At 47.7% G+C, this 17612-nt stretch overlaps 1 protein-coding gene across 1 annotated transcript in view; it reads left to right on the top strand.

The window, feature by feature from the left end:
- Positions 1-8095: 8095 nt before the first annotated feature.
- The window catches only part of MMS19 (MMS19 homolog, cytosolic iron-sulfur assembly component), a 125401-nt gene continuing 115884 nt past the window's right edge, over positions 8096-17612 (top strand). Inside the window, exon 1 of the mRNA XM_082269260.1 lies at positions 8096-8209. Coding sequence (XP_082125386.1) covers positions 8122-8209 — 88 coding nt within the window. The 5' untranslated portion in view covers positions 8096-8121. The remainder of the gene's footprint in view (positions 8210-17612) is intronic.

Raw genomic sequence — 17612 nt, 5'->3', positions numbered from 1 at the left:
TCCTCACAAATAGAGCTTTCTTTTGGTGGTATTTGATCACTTGTGCAATTTTTAGTTTTTGCGCTATAAACAAAAAAAGAGCAACAATTCTGAAAAAATATATATATATATTTTTCACATTCTGCTATATGACATTCTCAAAAAAAAAAAAAATTAAAAATCTAAATGTAAAATTTTAGGCCAATTTGTTTTCTGCTACATATTTTTGTTAAAAACAAAAAAATCGCAATAAGCGTATTTTGATTGGTTTGTGCAAAAGTTATCACGTCTACTAACTACGGGAAATATTTATGTTTTTTTTTTTTCTGCTAGTAATGGCGACGATCTGCGATTTTTAGCAGGACTGCGACATTGCGGCGGACAGATCGGACCCCTAACTGACATTTTTAACACTTTTGGGGGGACCAGTGACATTACTACAATAATCAGTGCTGAAAATATGCACTGTTACTGTAATAATGACACTGGCAGGGAAGAGGTTAGCATTGTGGGTGATCAAGGTGTTAAATGTGAGCCTAGGGGAGTGATTCTAACTGTGTGGGGGGCGTGGCTTGTGAAATGACCATAGAGACCTGTGATCCTATATAGAGGGATCACAGGCGCTCTGTGATCATTCCAGGGAGAAGAACGGTCGACTGTGTTTACAACATCTGACCATTCTTCTCTCTCAGCGGGGAATGATCGCGGATGTCCGGTGGCAATCTGAGCCACCTGACCCGTGGATCAGCTTCCCCGCTGCCGAGTGGGGGTGGGAGCATGCCGCCGTGGCGCACGCTCGCCCCCTAGCTGCCTCCAAGCGACTGACGTAGACCTACTTCGGATTGCCTGGGAGAGCCGCCCTGCCGCAGTAAATAGGCGGCGTGTGGTCGGCAAACGGTTAATGTCAATTTATTGAACATAGATAAAAACCAGGGACTGCAGGGATTGATCCGATGCTATACCTCTTGGAAATGATGTGGATGGCCAGGGGACGGGACCCACCATAGAGCAGGAAGTTGATCCTAGCCGGACGCCGCCGGCACGTGTGCAAGGCGCCGTAACACTGGAGCGCCGAGGGTAGCATGGTGTCTGGAAGTGACGTCACTCGATGGAAAGGACTAAAGTGCAGGAACCAGCGTGGAATGCAAGCACGCCCGTTGCCGTGACTACGCGTTTCGTGCACATGCGCTTTATCAAAGCTCCTGCTCTAGGGTGGATCCCATCCCCTGGCCATCCACATAATTTGCAAGAGGTATAGCGTTGGATCACCCCGGATTGACATTTGGCATTCATCTTTCTTCAATGCCCTCACCGCCATCCGGACCTATGTGGTAATGTGCCTACAGTCCCTGGTTTTTATATATGTTCAATAAATTGACATTAATTATGGACTGCTGCCTGCTGATACTCCTTTGACACCACATTGTCATTCCTGTGCAGTATCCAACTTTGTTACTTTATTCCTTTGCATTCACATCCTATGCCTGGGACTGGCAGTACAGGGATTATTTCTCTTGGATACCAAGTGTCTTCCTGGTTATTCCCTCTATAGGGGGTCTTAATCACTAGCGCTTGGACATATATAAAGCTTATATATAAAGCTCTTGAGAAAGGAACTGTCAGGTCTGCCAGGAGACTCTAACCGTCCCTCCGGTTTCCTGACCGGTAGTCTTCGTATCCCAGTATCAGGTGGAAGGGCGGTTGAGATCCTACAGCCAGAAATATGGGACCACAATAGAAAGTGCACACAGGCTATATCAAGGAACACCAAACAAGCACTCATGGCTAGTAGAGAGAGAGGTCAGCGAACCAAGGCAGCAGCCCACGGGAAGATACCAGGAAGAGGCATCAGGAATAGGCAGAGTCAGCAACCACGATCAGCGAAAATCCAAAAGAGTAGTCCAAGAGGCAAGGTCGGGAACAGGCAGAGTTGGCAACAACGATCAACAAAATCCAAAGGAGTAGTCCAAGAAGCAAGGTCGGGAACAGGCAGTGTCGGCAACAACGATCAACAAAATCCAAAGGAGTAGTCCAAGAAGCAAGGTCGGGAACAGGCAGTGTCGGCAACAACGATCAACAAAATCCAAAGGAGTCGTCCAAGAAAAGTAGTCAGAAACAAGCAGTCAGTAGCCAGAAATACACTGTGTTTCCCACCAGCACCCAGGCAACAAGACCTATACTAGGGCAAAGACAGGAAGGGACGGTGAGGATTTATAGGATCACTAGATTAGAGGACAGCCAACAGCTGGACACAGGGTGGGGCCAGCATCCAAACTCAAGGAGTAGAAAAACAAGGGTGTTACTCAAAAGGAAGTTCCCCAGTGGCTCAGGCAATAGGGAACTGTGCAAAGAACACCAGGTCTCATGATCGAATCCTGGATACGGCGTGACAGGAATGCTGTGAATGATGGCTAAGCAAGCGTGATGTCTTCAGTAACAGCCAATCCCGATGCGTTTTGTCATCGGTGACGTTTTCCCAGGTGAAGGCTGAACGTCAGATACCCTGACGTATCTGACGTTCCACCTATACCTGGGAAGACGTCACCGCCCATCTTGGATGCTGGGTTATTTTGTGCCTTTGTGACCATTAAAATGTATGGTATATGCTATCTAGTAAGAAGCGTATGCTAAGTGTTGGTGCTTGGTGGTGGATTTAATCAATCAACGTTACTTATACACTTTTTTGCACTTTATGGACACTCTTGTTTAATACTGAAAAGGACTTTTTTTTATTGAAAGGACCTTATGTGCACCTAACACTGGATTTTGCACTTATTACCATTATATCACTTTCATACGATTGATTTCTTTCAATGATATATTTTGCTCATAATTTATTCACTGCAAGTTTAGTTTTTTTTCATGCCACATTATTTACCATATGATTATTCATTACATGCACTGTTAGGATTTAGAACTGTATTGTAACATGTTCAGAGAATGACGTCACCAGAGTGATTGATATTCAGATTTAACTTTTTCTGTGCTTGTTAATGTGACCACAAAGTACAGAACGTCTTTATAGTGCAAATAGACCTCTTCCTGTGTTTTGTACATCCGTCATCCCGGCCTCTGGAATACAATCGGAGGTCGTCTTTATAGAAATCACAAAGGAGGGTTCTGAATAGTTAGAGCACAAATGTAGTGCAGATCACTGACTATTGATGGCTGATGGTGTCAGTATAAGTTCCCTTTTCTCACTTGGCGGATCTGCTTGGTGGACTCTGTTAGCTCAGCGGCGATCGCTCCGTTGATCTCCGTTAGCTCAGCGGCGATCGCTCCATTAAACTCCGTTAGCTCAGCTGCGATCGCTCCGTTGATCTCCGTTAGCTCAGCTGCGATCGCTCCATTAAACTCCGTTAGCTCAGCGGGGATCGCTCCGTTGATCTCCGTTAGCTCAGCGGCGATCGCTCCGTTGATCTCCGTTAGCTCAGTGGGGATCGCTCCATTGATCTCCGTTAGCTCAGCGGCGATCGCTCCGTTGATCTCTGTTAGCTCAGTGGCGATCGCTCCATTAAACTCCGTTAGCTCAGCTGCGATCGCTCCATTAAACTCCGTTAACTCAGCGGGGATCGCTCCGTTGATCTCCGTTAGCTCAGCGGCGATCGCTCAGTTGATCTCCGTTAGCTCAGCGGCGATCGCTCCGTTGATCTCCGTTAGCTCAGCGGGGATCGCTCCGTTGATCTCCGTTAGCTCAGCTGCGATCGCTCCATTAAACTCCGTTAGCTCAGCGGGGATCGCTCCGTTGATCTCCGTTAGCTCAGCGGCGATCGCTCCGTTGATCTCCGTTAGCTCAGCGGGGATCGCTCCGTTGATCTCCGTTAGCTCAGCGGGGATCGCTCCGTTGATCTCCGTTAGCTCAGCTGCGATCGCTCCATTAAACTCCGTTAGCTCAGCGGGGATCGCTCCGTTGATCTCCGTTAGCTCAGCGGGGATCGCTCCGTTGATCTCCGTTAGCTCAGCTGCGATCGCTCCATTAAACTCCGTTAGCTCAGCGGGGATTGCTCCGTTGATCTCCGTTAGCTCAGCGGCGATTGCTCCGTTGATCTCCGTTAGCTCAGCGGGGATCACTCCGTTGATCTCCGTTAGCTCAGCGGCGATCGCTCCGTTGATCTCCGTTAGCTCAGCGGGGATCGCTCCGTTGATCTCCGTTAGCTCAGCGGGGATCGCTCCGTTGATCTCCATTAGCTCAGCGGGGATCGCTCCATTGATCTCCGTTAGCTCAGCGGGGATCGCTCCGTTGATCTCCGTTAGCTCAGCGGGCATCGCTCCGTTGACCTCCGTTAGCTCAGCGGGGATTGCTCCGTTAATCCCCGCTGAGCAGGCGGATGACAGGCCCGTCTCCGCACAGAGATGGACCTGTCAGAGTCCCGCTCTCCTCTTTGGGGAGATCAGATGAAAACGGACAGCATATCCGTTTTCATGCGATCCCATCCGATCCGACACGCTGGATGGATTGCGAACATATCGCCATCCGTCTGTTTTAAGCGGATCTTGTCAGATCGGATGACAGATGGGTGTCAGCGGACATATCTCCGCTGACATCCTCCTCTCCATAGAGAGAAATGGGTGGCCCGATCAGGTGGACAGGAGGACCTGATTGGCCCAATCGTGTGAAAGGGGCCTTACATAGAGATGGGAAATCAAACTTCCTACAAAAACTATGTTTTCAAAATAATAAAATGTGATACAATTCGATCCCCAACACGTTAAAAAAGGAAGAAAACATTAACCGCTGAACATAAAATATGCGGTGTGTCTAAAAAGTAGGCATGTGCAGTTTGTTTAGTTTCGAATCAAAATTCCGACAAATTTTTCATTATTCAGAAATTCAGATGTGTCCAAATTTCAGAATTACAATAGTAACAAATTTAAACTATTCTATTCTTTTCTATTCCTTTATTTTCTGTTCTACTTTGCACTCTTCGGAAATTTGAATTCAAATTAGATTCGAAAACTATTTGAATTTGACTCGAAAACTATTAGAATTTTGTCCAAAATGTTGTTTTATTATTTCCCAAATTTCGAATTAGATCCGAAAAGGATTCAAATTCGACTCAAAAACTATTCTAATTCGGCTTTTGTCCGAAATAACAAAACGGAAATTTGGACAAAATTTGAATTAGAATAGTTTTTGAGATGAATTTGAAAATAGTTTTGCAATCTAATTCAAAATATGAAATAATGAAACAAAATTCCAGCCAAAATTCGATCTCGAATAGTTTTCGAGTCGAATTAGAATAGTTTTCAAATCTAATTCAAATTAGAATTTAGGATAAAATAGAATAGAAAATAAAGAATTAAGGGGGCGCGGGAGATGGCTGCCTAGACTCCGCGTTTCGCGCCACCGGACTCTAACAACCTGTCTAACAGAGCACTGATTTCACCCTGAAGCTCGAGCTCCCACGACCGCGGACACTGCCAGGTATAAAGGCCAAGAAAGAGGGGGGAAGAAGAGGAATCTTACCCCACACTAAATGGGCTTTTAGGTAGCAAACTCCAGCAACGCCAGGCACCCGGGGCATGCACCACACGCCTAAACATGGGCAGAAGGACCAATCACAGCCAAAAGCTTCCTCGGCTACGGGAAGAGGCAAGATGGCGCCCGAACCTCCTGAGCCGGATTACTCCACAGGCTCTCGGCAGGAGGACCAGACTCTCCGACAGACAGCCTGCAACAGTTCCCCACAGACCTGCTAAGCCCTGTATCAACTGACCCTGAGAAATTGCTTTCTAAATTCCGCTCCATAGTGAGGGATGAAATATCCATGGCCTCCGGTAAGCTCTCTTCAGATCTTATGGGGGGCCTTAAAGAGCTAGGCCACTGCACAAATCAACTAGAACAAAGGATGGATTTAGCAATCACAGTTCTGGAGGACCATGAGGATGAGGTGGATAAGCTCAATGCGGAGCTTGGAAGCTTACATGATAAACTGGAGGATGCTGAAAACAGGGCCGTAGGGGTAACCTCCGAATCCGCGGGATCCCAGAGGCCATAACAGATTTGCAAGGCACTGCCACAGCCTTCTTTCAGGAATTAGCACCGGAGATTCCACTTGAGCTTGTGGAATTTGACGGCATTCACAGATCCCTTGCACCAAAACCCACGGACGGCCCTCCTAGAGATGTCATTATAAAATTGCACTATTACTGCACTAAAGAGAGACTTTTGCAAGCGGCTAGAGAACGTCCTGACCTCTCCTTCCAGAACAACTCCCTCCAATTGTTCACAGATCTTTCCCTGGTCACGATCGCCAAATGGAGGACCTTGAAACCATACCTACAGATCCTGCAAACCCATGGTATCAAGTATAGTTCACTTTTAAACTCTCTTTTTCCTACCAAGGCCTCCAGTTCCAGGCCTCCACACTGCCCGACCTGTGACGCCACTTCCAGGAATTGCAACTGGATCTTCCACCCTCCCAAACGAAGCCACCTTCCTCAACATCCGGTCCTAGGTCAACTCCACCCCTCCAAAAATTGTCTCAGGCATCTCGGCAAGGCTCTCAGGCTGTCAGGGATTCCCTATTATGCGCAGGCGCACTGACGCCGCAAACCGGCGAAAGCCTATGCGCATGCGCGTACGCAGAGGCGCCTTGAATAGTTAGAGGCTACCATAGAATTGTTCGAGGCTACCATGGAAGAGTTAGAGGCTACCATGGAACAGTCCGAGGCTACCATGGAATAGTTTGAGGCTACCTATTATAATTGGCGCCAAACGTCCTATTTAAGGGGAGTGGCCACACCGAATCCTTGCTGTGTGATCTTCAGCTCTCCTGTCTCCTGTACCTGAAATTACCTGCTGTTCCTGATCATTTGATCCGGCTTGCCTTCGCCCTTGATTACCTGCTACCCGCCATGACCTCGGCTTGTCTTGACTACTCTTCTGCCTCACCCTGATCTGCTTATCCGCTACCGGCTATCGGACCTGGACCTGCTCTTGGCCTGGCTGGGGAATCCAGAGGACCGCAAAAGAATGATGATTTTTACATGTAGGAGAGGAATGCCGGAATTTGCCCAGTATGGAAGCGGATAAAAAAATCCCATGAATCCATTGTTGTCGTTTGGGTATTTGTGGCTATTTAGACAGAATATATACAATAATAATAACAGGGTAATATTAGGATTATAGGATTTATTTTATATATATATATATATATATATATATATATATATATTTTATATATATATATATATATATATATATATATATATATATATATATATATATAAAGTTTTTGTGTGCGGAGTTCAGCTTTATATATATATATATATATATATATATAAAACATTTAATATATACTGTATAATATATATATATATATATATATATATATATATATATATATATCTTTTTGGAATATATTTAAAGTTTTTGTGTGCAGAGTTCAGCTATATATATAAAACATTAAATATATATAATATATATATATTAGGTAAATATTTAAAATTTTTGTGTGTGAATTTCAGCCTTATATATATATATATATATATATATATGAAACATTAAATATATAATATATATATATATATTAGGAATATATTTAAAGTTTTTGTGTGCGGAGTTCAGCCTTATATATAAAACATTAAATATATATAATTTATATATTAGAAATATATTTAAAGTTTTTCTGTGCGGAGTTTAGCTTTAAAATGCAGTTTGTATTATAAAGGAAGTGATATACATTGTATGCACCTTCCTGTACACTGACTGTAATCAGTGATTGCACACAAATCAGTTATTTGGGCCATTGGTAATAATTAAAAAAAAAACACCCCATAAAAAAAACAAAAAAAACACCAAAAATTATAAACTTAGTTATCAATAAAGTTTTCCCATTTTTGAACATCACGTGACAGTACACAACCTTACAGAATAAAACAGAATGAGGTCTTTCTGTAAAAAGTGTCCTCATTCCTGTATATAAGCTGCCCATTGACGGCCATTTTCCCGAAGCCTCCTTCTTGCTGGTGGCGGTCATTACCCCTTTTCACAGCGAAGCCCTGACTGCGGACGTACAGTTCAGGGTGGAAGGTGGCGCTCTAGCGTTCGGAGTGTCACGTGACGCGTTAGGAAAGCGTGCGGTAGTTGCGCCTGCGCAGTGCGCGTCCGGCGGCTGTCCTCAGAGTAACAGGGCAGAGATGGCTGAGGCGCAGAGCGCGGTGTTGGGGATGGTGGAGGAGTTCGTCACCGGAGAACGGGACGGGGCGGCGGAGGAGGTGGCTTCAGGTAACAATGGAGGAGGGGGGAAGGGAACCCGGGGAGGGGCAGGCACTCATTATCATGTCTATCCCCTGCAGCCTCATAGGTCAGAATTCCTGTGTCAGGGGGCTGGAGTTACACCCTGAGAGGTCTGAGAGCTGATTGGAGGGAAGGGACACACTCCTCCCCTCTTCACACAGGAACAGAGCTGAGGCTGCCAATCACAGGCTGTGTGCTGGAGCTCCTCCCCTGTCACCTTTTATCTCTTGGTGTCAGGAAAACTTCTCAGAAGTGACTCAGGCAGATAGAAGAGGAAGGAGACAGCAGACAGAAATGAGACTCAGTGCTGTGTAGTGAGAGAAGTACACAGTATAGAGGGATGGGCTGTATTCACATTTCATGTCTGAGGTCCATAATCTCTTAGAGGCAAATATCCTGCATAGTGGGGGAGGGGGAGGATACATAATTCACCCCCCCCCCTGTACATCATTCACCCCCCCCCCCTGTACATCATTCACCCCCCCCTGTACATCATTCAACCCCCCCCTGTACATCATTCACCCCCCCCCCTGTACATCATTCACCCCCCCCCCCTGTACATCATTCACCCCCCCCCCTGTACATCATTCACCCCCCCCCCTGTACATCATTCACCCCCCCCCCTGTACATCATTCACCCCCCCCCCTGTACATCATTCACCCCCCCCTGTACATCATTCACCCCCCCCTGTACATCATTCACCCCCCCCCCTGTACATCATTCACCCCCCCCCTGTACATCATTCACCCCCCCCCTGTACATCATTCACCCCCCCCCCTGTACATCATTCACCCCCCCCCCCTGTACATCGTTCACCCCCCTGTACATCGTTCACCCCCCTGTACATCGTTCACCCCCCTGTACATCGTTCACCCCCCTGTACATCATTCACCCCCCCTGTACATCATTCACCCCCCCTGTACGTCATTCACCCCCCCCCCCCCGTACGTCATTCACCCCCCCCCCCCGTACGTCATTCACCCCCCCGTACGTCATTCACCCCCGTACATGATTCACCCCCCCCCGTACATGATTCACAACCCCCCCGTACATGATTCACAACCCCCCCGTACATGATTCACAACCCCCCCGTACATGATTCACAACCCCCCCGTACATGATTCACCCCCATCCATGATTCACCCCCTCGTACATGATTCACCCCCCCACCCCCGTACATGATTCACCCCCCCTTACATGAGTCACCCCCCCACCCCCGTACATGATTCACCCCCCCTTACATGAGTCACCCCCCCCCCCATGATACACCCCCCCGTACATGATTCACCCCCCCGCACATGATTCACCCCCCGTACATGATTCAACCCCCATCCATGATTCACCCCCCCCGTACATGATTCACCCCCATCCATGATTCACCCCCCCCGTACATGATTCACCCCCCCTTACATGAGTCACCCCCCCATGATACACCCCCCCCCCGCACATGATTCACAACCCCCCCGCACATGATTCACCCCCCCGTATATGATTCAACCCCCCGTACATGATTCACCCCCCCCCCCCGTACATGAGTTACCCCCCCCCCCGTACATGATTCACCCCCCCCCCCCGTACATGATTCACAACCCCCCCGTACATGATTCACAACCCCCCCGTACATGATTCACAACCCCCCGTACATGATTCACTCCCCCCGTACATGATTCACAACCCCCCCGTACATGATTCACCCCCCCCCGTACATGATTCACAACCCCCCTGTACATGATTCACAACCCCCCCCCCCCCGTACATGATTCACCCCCAACCCCGTACATGATTCAACCCCCATCCATGATTCACCCCCCCGGTACATGATTCACCCCCCCATCCATGATTCACCCCCCCCCGTACATGATTCACCCCTCTGTAGATCATTCACATTGTCTTCCCGTCATCTGTTATGTACAATCCAAAACTGTTAGCAGATTGTGATGTGACGGGGGAGGGGTTGCTGTGTGCGGCCGATGTGATTGGTAACAGCTGCATCCTCCATAACATCTTATAGAGAGAAAATCAGCTGTGTGATCAACAATCCCACTGTACCCAACACACCCTCTACACTCCTTTCCCCACCCCTCTACACTCCTTTCCCCACCCCTCTACACTCCTTTCCCCGCCCCTTTACACTCCTTTCCCCGCCCCTTTACACTCCTTTCCCCGCCCCTTTACACTCCTTTCCCCGCCCCTTTACACTCCTTTCCCCGCCCCTTTACACTCCTTTCCCCGCCCCTCTACACTCCTTTCCCCGCCCCTCTACACTCCTTTCCCCGCCCCTCTACACTCCTTTCCCCGCCCCTCTACACTCCTTTCCCCGCCCCTCTACACTCCTTTCCCCGCCCCTCTACACTCCTTTCCCCACCCCTCTACACTCCTTTCCCCACCCCTCTACACTCCTTTCCCCACCCCTCTACACTCCTTTCCCCACCCCTCTACACTCCTTTCCCCACCCCTTTACACTCCTTTCCCCACCTCTTTACACTCCTTTCCTTCCCTCTACACTTCTTTCCCCGCCCCTCTACACTCCTTTCCTCACCCCTTTACACTCCTTTCCCCACCCCTTTCCTTCCCTCTACACTCCTTTTCCCGCCCCTTTACACTCCTTTCCCCACCCCTTTACACTCCTTTCCCCACCCCTTTACACTCCTTTCCCCACCCCTTTACACTCCTTTCCCCGCCCCTCTACACTCCTTTCCCCGCCCCTCTACACTCCTTTCCCCACCCCTCTACACTCCTTTCCCCACCCCTCTACACTCCTTTCCCCACCCCTCTACACTCCTTTCCCCACCCCTCTACACTCCTTTCCCCACCCCTTTACACTCCTTTCCCCACCCCTTTACACTCCTTTCCCCACCTCTTTACACTCCTTTCCTTCCCTCTACACTTCTTTCCCCGCCCCTCTACACTCCTTTCCCCACCCCTTTACACTCCTTTCCCCACCCCTTTCCTTCCCTCTACACTCCTTTTCCCGCCCCTTTACACTCCTTTCCCCACCCCTTTACACTCCTTTCCCCACCCCTTTACACTCCTTTCCCCGCCCCTCTACACTCCTTTCCCCACCCCTTTACACTCCTTTCCCCGCCCCTCTACACTCCTTTCCCCACCCCTTTACACTCCTTTCCCCACCCCTTTACACTCCTTTCCCCGCCCCTCTACACTCCTTTCCCCGCCCCTCTACACTCCTTTCCCCACCCCTCTACACTCCTTTCCCCACCCCTTTACACTCCTTTCCCCACCTCTTTACACTCCTTTCCCCGCCCCTCTACACTCCTTTCCCCGCCCCTCTACACTCCTTTCCCCGCCCCTTTCCTTCCCTTTACACTCCTTTCCCCGCCCCTTTACACTCCTTTCCCCGCCCCTCTACACTCCTTTCCCCACCCCTTTACACTCCTTTCCCCGCCCCTCTACACTCCTTTCCCCGCCCCTCTACACTCCTTTCCCCACCCCTTTACACTCCTTTCCCCGCCCCTTTACACTCCTTTCCCCGCCCCTTTACACTCCTTTCCCCGCCCCTTTACACTCCTTTCCCCGCCCTTCTACACTCCTTTCCCCACCTCTTTCCCTTTACACTCCTTTCCCCGCCCCTTTACACTCCTTTCCCCACCCCTCTACACTCCTTTCCCCGCCCCTCTACACTCCTTTCCCCGCCCCTCTACACTCCTTTCCCCACCCCTTTACGCTCCTTTCCCCACCCCTTTACACTCCTTTCCCCACCTCTTTCACTTTACCCTCCTTTCCTCCCTCCTTTCCTTCCCTTTTACCCTCCTTTCCCCGCTCCTTCCCTTTCCCCGCCCCTCTACACTCCTTTCCCCGCCCCTCTACACTCCTTTCCCCACCCCTTTACACTCCTTTCCCCGCCCCTTTACACTCCTTTCCCCGCCCCTTTACACTCCTTTCCCCGCCCTTCTACACTCCTTTCCCCACCTCTTTCCCTTTACACTCCTTTCCCCACCCCTCTACACTCCTTTCCCCGCCCCTCTACACTCCTTTCCCCGCCCCTCTACACTCCTTTCCCCGCCCCTTTACACTCCTTTCCCCACCCCTTTACACTCCTTTCCCCACCCCTTTACACTCCTTTCCCCACCTCTTTCACTTTACCCTCCTTTCCTCCCTCCTTTCCTTCCCTTTTACCCTCCTTTCCCCGCTCCTTCCCTTTCCCCGCCCCTCTACACTCCTTTCCCCGCCCCTTTACACTCCTTTCCCCGCCCCTTTACACTCCTTTCCCCGCCCCTTTACACTCCTTTCCCCACCTCTTTCCCTTTACACTCCTTTCCCCGCCCCTCTACACTCCTTTCCCCGCCCCTCTACACTCCTTTCCCCGCCCCTCTACACTCCTTTCCCCGCCCCTTTACACTCCTTTCCCCGCCCCTTTACACTCCTTTCCCCACCTCTTTCACTTTACCCTCCTTTCCTCCCTCCTTTCCTTCCCTTTTACCCTCCTTTCCCCGCTCCTTCCCTTTCCCCGCCCCTCTACACTCCTTTCCCCGCCCCTCTACACTCCTTTCCCCGCCCCTTTACACTCCTTTCCCCGCCCTTCTACACTCCTTTCCCCACCTCTTTCCCTTTACACTCCTTTCTCCGCCCCTTTACACTCCTTTCCCCGCCCCTCTACACTCCTTTCCCCGCCCCTCTACACTCCTTTCCCCGCCCCTTTACACTCCTTTCCCCACCCCTTTACACTCCTTTCCCCACCCCTCTACACTCCTTTCCCCGCCCCTCTACACTCCTTTCCCCGCCCCTCTACACTCCTTTCCCCGCCCCTTTACACTCCTTTCCCCACCCCTTTACACTCCTTTCCCCACCCCTTTACACTCCTTTCCCCACCTCTTTCACTTTACCCTCCTTTCCTCCCTCCTTTCCTTCCCTTTTACCCTCCTTTCCCCGCTCCTTCCCCAGCTTCAAAGCACCCCACTCCATGTGGAGGGCCCGTGTCCTGGTATGGTTCAGGTGAGGAGGGGGGGGGGCTTGCTCACTTGTCCCCTCCCCTTCCTGACCCGCTAGGCTGCATGCTCTGATAAAGGTCTGCTATGGATTTTGGGAGGGACCCCACGCCATTTAAAAAAAAAAAAAAAAAAGTTTGGTGTGGGGTTCCTCTCAAAATGTGTACCAGACCCGAAAGGCTTAGTATGGATTTGGGGGAGGGGGACCCCACATCACTTCAGCCCCTCCTGGGCAAAGTGACGTACCGGTACGTCACTCGCCCACGAGCCTATAGGGTGCGAACACGCACTGCCGGAGGCGTGCTCCCGCTTGTTCCCTGACATCCCCGCGCGAGTGACCGGGGCTCCGATGTCCGCCGGTCACTTGCGATCTCCTGCTGGAGAGGGAGAAAGGCAGGCGGCTGATGTAAACAAAGCCGTCTGTCATTCTCCCTGGTGTAACTTCAGAGATCATACGATCCTTCTATGTAGGATTGTATGTCTCTGTGGTTACATCACAAGCCACACCCCTTTACAGTTAGAATCACGCCCCTTTACAATTAGAATCACGCCCCCCCTAGGGACACACTTAACCCCTGGATCTCTAATAAAATTAACCCCTTCCCTGCCAGTGTAATTTTTACAGTAACAGTGCATATGTATAGCACTGATTACTGTAGTAATGTCACTGGTAACCCCAAAAGTGTCAAAAATGTCAGTCAAGGGTCCGATCTGTCCGCCGCAATGTCGCAGTCCCCCAAAAAAAGAATCACAGATCACCGCCATTACTAGTTAAAAAAAAAAAACAATAAAAATGACATAAATTTCCCGTAGTTAGTAAACGTGATAACTTTTGCGCAAACCAATCAAAATACGCTTATTGTGATTTTTTTTTTTTACCAAAAATATGTAGCAGAAAACAAATTGGCCTAAAATGTTAAAAAATTTTGATTTTCCCTTTTTTTTGGGGGGGGGGGGGGGGGGGGGAATTTCATATAAAAAAATGTGAAAAATATTGTTGTTTTTTCATAATTGTCGCTCTTTTTTTGTTTATAGCGCAAAAAGTAAAAATCGCACAGGTGATCAAATACCACCAAAAGAAAGCTCTGTTTGTGGGAAAAAAAAGGACGTCCATTTAACCACTTAAGCCCCGGAAGATTTTACCCCCTTCCTGACCAGAGGGTATTTTGCGATTCGGCACTGCGTGACTTTAACGGACAATTGCGCGGTCGTGCGACGCTGTACCTAAACGAATTTGGCGTCCTTTTTTTCCCACAAACAGAGCTTTCTTTTGGTGGTATTTGATCACCTGTGCAATTTTTTGATCATGCGCTATAAACAAAAAAAGAGCGTAAATTTTGCAAAAATAACAATATTTTTCCCTTTTTTTTTTATATGAAATTCCCCCCCAAAAAAATGCAAAAATCAAAATTTTTTAACATTTTCGGCCAATTTGTTTTATGCTACATATGTTTGGTAAAAAAAATCGCAAAAAGCGTATTTTGATTGGTTTGCGCAAAAGTTATCGCGTTTACTAACTAAGGGAAAGATTTCTGTCATTTTTGTTGTTTTTTTTTTTTATAGCCGGGCACACGCGCGGGGGGGGGGGGGTCTGTGACCAAGCGGGAGCGCGCATCCGGCGGCGTGCGCTCGCTCCCAAAACCCTTACAGGCTAGCGACGTAGCCCTACGTCGCTCTGCCTGTGAGGGGCTGACCGCCGACGTAAATAGTTGTGCGGCGTTCGGCAAGTGGTTAATGCCAGTGCGAAGTCGGCCTAAAGCCCCGTACACACGATCGGATTATCGAACGATCTGTCGTCCGTTTTTTGTGGCATGCTAGTCTGATGTGGAAAGTGAAGAGGTTTTTTTTTTCATACAAATTTTCCCGTACGACAGAATTCTACTTCAGAAGTGATGTCATGTGTTGGATTGTTTTGTATGTGTTCTTTCCTCTCTGAGCATGCCTAGTCTTGCTCTTAAGTTGAGCATACAGTCTTAATCTGTACTAATGAGACAAAAATCGGACGTTGTATTACGGACAACAAAAATTATATAGCCTGCACATCAGGATTTTGTCAGCCAAAAAGTCGGAGTCGGCTGTCGAAAGCACCATACTAACAATCCGAAAATCGACAGATCGGTCGCCGGGACGAAATTTCCCTTCAGATTTTCTTATCGTGTGTACGGGGCTTTAGTTTCCCTGCAGACGTCCGGTAAAGATTTGTTGTGATCGATCCGTGTTTTGGCAGCAGGACAGAAATGTTCACCACCTTCTTACTGCGGGGGCTTCTGTGGAGGGTTTGGAGGTCATGGCAGGGTTGATGTAAAGATATTTTCTGCTAAAGTCTGACAGTTTGCAGAAATTTTGTGTGCTGTAGATGTCTTTCTTTCTTTCTTTCTTTTTCTTTTTTTTTTCTTTCTTTTTTTTTCTTTCTTTTTTTTTCTTTCTTTTTTTTTTTCTTTTTTTTTTCTTTCTTTTTTTTTTCTTTCTTTTTTTTTCTTTCTTTTTTTTTTCTTTCTTTTTTTTTTTCTTTCTTTTTTTTTCTTTCTTTTTTTTTCTTTCTTTTTTTTTCTTTTCTTTCCTTTTTTTTTCTTTCTTTTTTTTTCTTTCTTTTTTTTTCTTTCTTTTTTTCTTTCTTTTTTTTTTTTCTTTCTTTTTTTTTTTTCTTTCTTTTTTTTTTTTTCTTTCTTTTTTTTTTTTTCTTTCTTTTTTTTTTTTTCTTTCTTTCCTTTTTTTTTCTTTCCTTTTTTTTTTCTTTCTTTTTCTTTTTTTCTTTCTTTTTCTTTTTTTCTTTCTTTTTCTTTTTTTCTTTTTTCTTTTTTCTTTTTCTTTTTTTTCTTTCTTTTTCTTTTTTTCTTTCTTCTTTTTCTTTCTTTCCTTTTCTTCTTTTTCTTTCTTTTTCTTTTTTTCTTTTTTCTTTTTTCTTTTTCTTTTTTTTCTTTCTTTTTCTTTTTTTCTTTCTTCTTTTTCTTTCTTTCCTTTTCTTCTTTTTCTTTCTTTTTTTCTTTCTTTCTTTCATGTTGAGATCAGCTCAGTTTGCTGTGCGATTTGTAACAGCTGGGTGTCATTTCTCACTGCGGCCGGCCTGCGTTTCCTGTCTCTTATCTTAAATTAAGAGTGAGAAAACGCTTCCTGCAAGCGTGCGGGTGGGGATGGGTCACCTCACTTAGGACTAGTTTTACACAGGTGGGGGGGGGGGGTGGTAAAAACAGTTGGAAATGGCAGCTGTATGATGGGTGCAGCCAAAATACTTTGCATTGCGGCATGGCAGTAATGATATCCCTCCCTATGGCATTTGATGGGTGGTACCGCCTGCCGAAAGCAACAGATTCAAGTGAATGTGCCCGCGCCTCAGCCACCCCATAAGGCACGCAGTTGCTGCATGGCGGTGCAGGCTTTTAGGGGCTAAAACGGGCAGTGAGGAGGCAACCTAACGCCTTACCACCTGCGAGACTGCCTTTGAAAAATGATCCACTGCCGATCCCTCTTTAGAGAGCTAAGGGAAGTATAAAGTATTTTAAAAAGTCTTCTGTGTTTACCTTTTTTTTTTTTTTTTTAAGGCACGTATTAAGAATAGCCAATGGACAGCTTGTGTTTTTTGGCCACCCATAACGTAGCTGGTTACACCCTCCTTGTTGCTCCCCAAATTTTATTTGACATATACCATGGTGTTCCTAAAGGTTCTTCCACACTGGAGGAGGCTGAGCTGCGGTTTTAACTGCCGGTGACATCACTGAGAATGCAGCCTATCCATTCACTAGAGAGCGGTGACATCACTGAGAATGTAGCCTATCCATTCACTAGAGAGCGGTGACATCACTGAGAATGCAGCCTATCCATTCACTAGAGAGCGGTGACATCACTGAGAATGCAGCCTATCCATTTACTAGAGAGCGGTGACATCACTGAGAATGCAGCCTATCCATTCACTAGAGAGCGGTGACATGACTGAGAATGCAGCCTATCCCTTCACTAGAGAGCGGTGACATGACTGAGAATGCAGCCTATCCCTTCACTAGAGAGCGGTGACATGACTGAGAATGCAGCCTATCCATTCACTAGAGAGCGGTGACATCACTGAGAATGCAGCCTATCCATTCACTAGAGAGCGGTGACATCGCTGAGAATGCAGCCTATCCAATCACTAGAGAGCGGTGACATCACTGAGAATGTAGCCTATCCATTCACTAGAGAGCGGTGACATCACTGAGAATGCAGCCTATCCATTCACTAGAGAGCGGAGACATCACTGAGAATGCAGCCTATCCAATCACTAGAGAGCAGTGACATCACTGAGAATGCAGCCTATCCATTCACTAGAGAGCGGTGACATCACTGAGAATGCAGCCTATCCATTCACTAGAGAGCGGTGACATCACTGAGAATGCAGCCTATCCATTCACTAGAGAGCGGTGACATCACTGAGAATGCAGCCTATCCATTCACTAGAGAGCGGTGACATCACTGA

Source organism: Pelophylax lessonae (assembly GCF_965119305.1).
Source record: "Pelophylax lessonae genome assembly, chromosome: 9".
In the NCBI taxonomy this organism is placed as follows: domain Eukaryota; kingdom Metazoa; phylum Chordata; class Amphibia; order Anura; family Ranidae; genus Pelophylax; species Pelophylax lessonae.
The sequence above is the reverse complement of the archived record's forward strand: the minus strand, read 5'-3'. Positions and strand labels throughout refer to the sequence as shown.